Source organism: Sciurus carolinensis, chromosome 4 (genome assembly GCF_902686445.1).
Source record: "Sciurus carolinensis chromosome 4, mSciCar1.2, whole genome shotgun sequence".
NCBI lineage: Eukaryota > Metazoa > Chordata > Mammalia > Rodentia > Sciuridae > Sciurus > Sciurus carolinensis.
In genome coordinates, this window is record NC_062216.1 from 55,456,587 (window position 1) to 55,463,363 (window position 6,777).

Genomic DNA, 6,777 nt, shown 5'->3' on the forward strand with positions numbered 1-6,777 from the left:
ACCTTGAGTATAGGCAGGTTGAGGTCTTCGAAAGCCCAATGTTATTTGAGATTTCTAAACGTCAGATGAAAAGATCATGAAAGCATTGTACGAATGTTAACTTCTCAAAAAGCAAACAGTGGTCTCCACTACCCCAAAGCAAAAAGCTTCCAGAGTTCATTCTTATTGTTTTTTGACAGTGGGCAAGGTCCTGGGGGCCCAACAGTGAGGTGACCACTGGGGGTTTTGTCCACCCATGACTGGGCCATTTGTTCTCTGACCTCACAAGGAGCCATTGTGAGGGAACCTGGAACACCTGGTATATAAGAGGGTGGCCGCAGTTGGATTTTTGTCCATTAAGTACAGGAAGCTCTTGGTGGTGACCTGTCGGACTCCCAGATAGTTAGAGTGTTCAGTGGTTGGCGGTTGGTGGTTGTGGTGTTTGCATATTGGTTTCTTTGATTTGGGCTTTTTTGTTTTGTTTTGTTTTGTTGTTGATTTTGGTTTGTTGTTTTGGTTTGTTATTTATTTTTCTTTTTAGGTAGCATCCTTAGTTGGGGTTCCTGCTCAGGATGCGTAGGCAGAGTAGACAGACTAGTGTAGAGTTGCGGGGGCCGTGCTCCTGCGAAGAGACGGCCTTCCGGGACCGCTATGAGGTCCTGAGGCCCATCGGGCGTGGTGGGAGCGCCGAGGTGCAGGTAGCCCGCCATCTCCTCACTGGGGCTGAGGTTGCAGTGAAGGTGCTGCCGAAGGTAAAGGGGAAGGTGGCCCTCTCGGAAGCCAGGGTGATGAAGTCGCTGGAACACCCCAACGTGATCCAGCTATTTCAGGTGATCGAAACCCGTGACTACGTGTACCTGGTGATGGAGCACGCGGTCGGGGGCCAGGCGCTCAAGCACTTGCCGCCCGGGGGCATGCAGCAGGAGGAGGCGCGGAGGGTGTTCCGGCAGATCGCGGGGGCGGTGGGCTACTGCCACGGCCAGGGCGTCGTGCACCTGGACCTGAAGTTGCCCAACGTGGTGGTGGATGCGGGGGGCAACTGCAAGCTCATCGACTTTGGCCTCAGCCTGAGGGTGAGGCCTGGGCAGAAGCTGCGCAGGTGCTGGGGCACCCTGGCCTACCTTGCTCCCGAAATCCTCCTGAGTCGAGAATACGAGGGCCCCCCGGCGGACGTGTGGAGTCTGGGCGTGATCCTGTTTTATATGTTGACTGGAAGGTGCCCCTTCAGGGCGCTCTTGTGCTCGGGGATGGTGAGGCGGATCCTGGAGGGAAGGTATCACATCCCTGACCGCGTTCCTCCCCAAGCACGCAGGCTCATCTGTAGCATGCTGAGCATGGACCCGACGCGGCGCCCGACGGTAGAGCAAGTCCTCCAGCACCGGTGGCTGAGGGAGGGTGAGGAGGCCGCCCCCCGTCTGGATGGGGAGCCACCCCACAAACGCCCAGACCCCGCCATAATGGCAGCCCTGTTGGACTTGGGTCACGACCCCTACGAGACCTGGGTGTCTCTGACGAGGGGCAAGTTTGATGATGCGGCGGCCGCCTACCTGATCCTTAGGCACCAGCTGAGTCAGGGGGCGGGCTGCGAGTCCAAGGGGAGGCCCGCGCAACAGGAACATCCTTCCAATGGCTCCGTCCTCCCAAGGAGGAGCACCAGCGAGCTTGCCCTTCGCGCCTGCCCCTCGTCCCGCGACCATCGACTTCCTGAGGAGGCCCAGCACACAGGGCACACGGACCTCAGAAGGGCCAGCCTGGCTGCCACCGATCTCCGCTGGCTGCTCCAGAGAACCCCTGCACCTGCCCCTGCGCCCCAGAAGCCCAGTCATTCCCGTGAAGATACCTCCACAGAGCAGCCCAAGGCCTGGAAGCGGGTGGCTAGGAGGCTTGCCACCTGCTTCCTCCAGCTGTGTTGCTGCGAGGCCTGTGGCAGCGAAGAAGGCACTCCCGGGACCCGAGAGCAGAAACGTGGCCGAGGCGGAGCGAGAGTGGCTCCCCTGTGATGGAAAGCGGTGTCACACCCACCCTACTGGCAGTCGGACGCCACTGTGCTCTCCGCATCCAGACCTTAGGGCCAGGGCCTGGGCCTGGCTCCCGTGGACTCCCAACAGCTGCGCCAACTGGCTCCAGCTTCTTTGCACCAGGCGCAGCCAGAGGCACCTGTGGATCCACCTGGACAACAGGAGTCTCCTCTGCTGCCCCACCTGTGAGAGACACCAGAGACTGATTGTTCCTGGGACTTTTGCCCCTGCACCGCCCTTCTCCGTCCTTTCCCCCATGTTTCTGGAAGAGCAGAGGCTTTTCTTGTTGAATTTCTTTCTCAAAAACTTTAGAAGAAAATTGGTATTCTGAAGATCCCAAAATAAAGAATTGCATGTATTTATGCATACGATGTGATGTTTTGTTATAGTATGTGCACAGTGAAATGATGACCATAATCTATCTAATTAACACAACTACCACCTATATAGTTGTGTGTGTATATATGGAACAATGAAGATCTACTCTCAGCTATTTTTCATGATACATTTTTAATTACAGTCCCCATGTTGCACAATACATCTCCAGAACTTTTGAATGCTGTCTAACCAAAAATTTTTACCTGACCTTAATCTCTGTCTGCACTCTTTTTCTCTGGAATCCTCCGTTGAAGCAAGTGATTTAGTTTATTCCCACTTTCTCTGTTAGGTGGGAGTGGTTGACATGAGAAGTAGATAATACTTAGTACAAAGGCGTTATAAATTTAAAGTATTGTTTAAATTTTAGTAAACCTGAAGAATATGGGGAGGTATAACAATTCCTAATAGGTCTTGCAGTTCACCATTAGTGAGCATCTACTGTGCAAGCCATGTTCAAGAACTTCCCATTCATTTTCCCATCCAATCCTTTCAGGAACCTGTTTGATGCAGGTTTTTTGATGCATCCATCTTCCGTATTTTACAGATGAGAAAATGAAGCCTTGTAGATTTTAAGTAATTTTCTTAAAGAAGTCAAACAATGAATGCAAAGTACATGTAGCCCATGAAACCTTGCTGAGTCTGCAGACAGAGCCCCAAGTTGATAGCTTAGTGTGGTCACCAACATCAAGGACCTTGGCCTTGTGAATTTGACTGCTATTCTATATAGGGGTGGACAGGTCTTACACATTGATTTACTCTAGCCCAACTTTTAAGAGAATGATAGAATCTAGAAGGTCAATTTATTAATTCACACAGAAGCATATCTAATAAGTAGATTGCTAATAGATCAGGTGGGACATCTTTTTGTAGAAAAACCAAATTCTAATCAATAGTTTGGTGGGGATGAAACCAGAGCACATCAAGCAATAATAATAGTAACAATTATAACAATGATGGTAATAATATCAAACATATTGAGCAACTACTATGTGCACAATGCTTAGCTCTTTATATGAATTAATCCAGTAAATTTCCAGAAGAACCATATAAAGGTACCATTTGGTTCCCATTTTACAGGTGAGGAAACTGAGATATAGTTAATTTTAGGTCATTACCAAATTCAGTGCATATAATGAGCAATAGAGTTAGAATTTGACCTAGGCAGTCTGCTCCACTGAAGAATAATTTACTTCCCAGAGCCACTGCCATATGGGAAGATTGCTATTCCAAATTCAGCATGAAAGTCACAGCATAGTGTATAGCTAGTAGCAGAAGGTTGGTTTTGAGAAGATCTGCTTGGGCGGCCAACTAGAGAGAGAATAGGGAAGGTTCATGTGATCAGGAAGCTCAGCATGGGGGTGGGAAGTAGAGGCAGGGCTTGAGATGGGCTTGGAAAAGGAGAGTATGATTTGGAAAGGAGAGACTCTTTGGAAGCAGAACAAGTGGAATGAGCCAGAATGAAGATGATGGCCTTTGCAACACATGCCTAGAACAGTGGGTTTGTGTTGGGAAGCAGTGGCAAGAAATACTGCAAGAGTGTTCCAAGGGAGGGAGAGGCTGTGACACCCATAGACGACTCCATGCTCATGTATTACTCTGAATGGAGGTTGGCTCTGTGCCAGGCACTGTAGGAGATACCGGGGTTGCTCATAGTTTAGTTGAGGCAGAGAGGACTAGACAGAAGAGTACAGTGCTCCATGATGATGACTGTCACAGAGTAGAAATGAGTTGCTGGGGGAACCCACACTGCCAGGTACCATGAGGTGGTTTAAACCTGGGTCTGGGAGAATAAGAAGTCATAGTGTGTCAGGGAGGAAGGCTGGAAGGGTGTTCTTAGACTGAGTGAGGGAATGATCAGAGGTGTAGGGGTTAGGTGCCCAAGGGCCAGGGAAGGTTTAGTATGATAGGGTGTATAAGTCTGGTCAAGGAGAGTGAAGCAGGGTAGAAGCGGGTTCTTACTCACTCTGCTATGATCTGGATAAGGGTCCCTAAAAGGCTTGGTTCCTTGGGGGGTACTATTGGGAGATGGTGGAAATGTTAAGAGGTGGGGCCACTGGGAGCATGTCCTCAAAGGGGATTGTGGGACCCTGACCCCCTTCTCACTCTCTTGCTGGAGAGTGGTTTTACTCTTCCACCTGCCCCTGCCATGATGTTGCCTTGCTATAGGTACAAGGCAGTGCGCCCAACCAATTATAGACTGGAACCTCCAAAACCATGAGTCAGAACAACCCTTTCCTCTTTATAAGTTGATTACCTCAGGTATTTTGTTATAGTGGTAGAAAACTAATTAACACACATCCTAAACATTTACCAGGCTCCTAATAAGAGCACACAGGGAGAACACACGCAAAGAAATGTTATTGTCTTTGCTCTCTAGGGGCTATCAGTCTAAGACCAAACTGCAGGTTTAGTGGAGATAGGACCACATCTTAATAATTTTTATTTTTTAAAAGCGCTATTACAGTGACCAGAGTATTTGGCAAATATTAAGGGCCATCTGTTGAATGAATGAGAACAATGTCCCTATAATGCAGACATGAAAAACTATAAGCAATGGTGGATACAGAGGGAGCTGTGGTCTGCTCTGATGGAGAATCTGAGAGTTGATAGTTGCCACAGGGTGATGACCTGCCTCTTCTTGAGGTAGGCTCAGTGGAGGAGCCATCTGCAGCATTCCTGGCTGCCTGCCCTTCACACCTCTTCTCTCTGTCCCCTCCCCTTTCTGTCCCAGTGGTCTGAGACTGAAAATCAGTCTGGGCAGCACCAGAAGAGCTTTGCAGACGAGATTAAAAGCAAATCAAAGAAGAAAAATTGTGGCTCGGTTTATGTCTTCCTAATTAAAACCCCGCCAGTCTCCCTTCTTTTTCTTTCCAGCTAATGTTACACTAACGAGCTGAGTTTAGTGGCATTTATGTAGATAAAAGTCCCAATGATTGATCTCAATGGCTTGTTAAAATTAGTTTCAGTCCACCATATTGATTTAATTCCATTGCTTGAAAGTGCTAATTAATAATGATAATAAAAGTGTCTTGGCCCATTATTATCAGTGGGCAGGCAGGGGGTGGAGTGGGTAAGGGGGAGACTCGCTGTTTTTAGTGTCACTTACTCTGTCTCAGGGTGGCCTTTGAAAGCTGGCTGAGGGGATGGGAGGTTGGGGGTGGGGGTACATCCCTGGCCCCTGATCTGGGAGCTCCTGGTGGTGGTACTAGGGGCTATACAAGTGAGCAATGGACCCTGACTACCCTTTCAGCCCCCTCAACTCCCTCTAGGGTTGTGAAGAGGCTGCTGGCTGAGGTGGTTCTGGAAGGAGGTCAAGGGTTTAAACTCTGGAGAAGGGAGGTGCTGGGGGATCACTATTTGAGTTGCTAACAAGCTGCAGAGGGCTGGGCTTGAGAATTGAGTCAGCCATTCAGACTCAATGCTGCAGGAAACCCAGGAGGGAGGGGGGAATTCAGGGCAAGAAAGCCAATTGATGGAGTCCAGTGGATGTGGACAGGTAAAGCATTTTAGAGAGCAGAAGGAAAGAACCAAATCGAATTAATAGGGGAGAAGTTATGTTTCTCCAAAATAAATCAATTCATTTAGCGTTGAGGGAGTCTTCTCACCTAAGATAAAGCCCTATGCTCCTTGAGAGGCCACCATCCCCTAGACACTCCAGGGAATATGGTACGGGGGTGAGGAAGGGTTGTGCCAGGGATGAAATGGCACCTGGAGGAGAAACTGTCATTCCAAGGCAGTGACTGTGGCCCTATGTAAGGAACACTGTGCAGGGCATGAGTGGGAAGCAAGGGAAGCAAGGGAAAAGGCCCCTGTAAGGTGGATAGCTCTTCTCTAACCTCAAACCCTCTAGGATCCTCCTGTTGACAATGTACCAGATCTCTCTCTCTCTCTGTCTCTCATACACACACACACACACACACATACACACACACACACTCACTCACAAAACAATCTGCATCCAATATTGGTTCAAGTTTCATTAACTACATATGATTTGCATCTTGGAGCAGCTGGAGGCCTGTAATCCTTCCTCTATTGAACTTTATGACCATTAATGGTGCATAGATTATACTTTGAGAACTAGGAAGGAGTGGAAGGCGATGGCCCAGGAAAGTCCCAGGGCTTGTGGTAGAGAATATGGGACAAGAGAGTAAGATCAGATTAAGGACTGGCAGCATCTGGCAATGAGAAGTCAGGGACCCCCAGAAATACTCTGTAGAGTTCATGTGAGAGCCTGGCAACAAGGGGACCAAGAGGTGACCTTACTTCTGAGGCAGGCTCTGGATCAGTCAGTAATCTCTCTTTGCTGCTGCTTCTCTGGGCTGGTCTGCTAGGCAGGGATGAAGGCAGAATTCTGAAAGGGAAGCAGCTGCTAGGTTAGGCAATTTTGGGCATTACAGTC

The 6,777-nt window shown here is 49.1% G+C and overlaps 1 protein-coding gene across 1 annotated transcript; it reads left to right on the forward strand.

The window, feature by feature from the left end:
• The first annotated feature begins 551 nt into the window (after nucleotides 1-551).
• On the forward strand, nucleotides 552-1,979 carry LOC124982710 (sperm motility kinase Z-like). The gene has a single exon (XM_047549677.1). It carries the CDS (start codon nucleotides 552-554, stop codon nucleotides 1,977-1,979), a length of 1,428 nt encoding a protein of 475 aa, XP_047405633.1.
• The last annotated feature ends 4,798 nt before the right edge of the window (nucleotides 1,980-6,777 follow it).

What these genes read in the sequence shown, in the direction of transcription:
- LOC124982710 (XM_047549677.1), top strand. Translation starts at nt 552, where the DNA reads ATGCGTAGGCAGAGTAGACAGACTAGTGTAGAGTTGCGGGGGCCGTGC.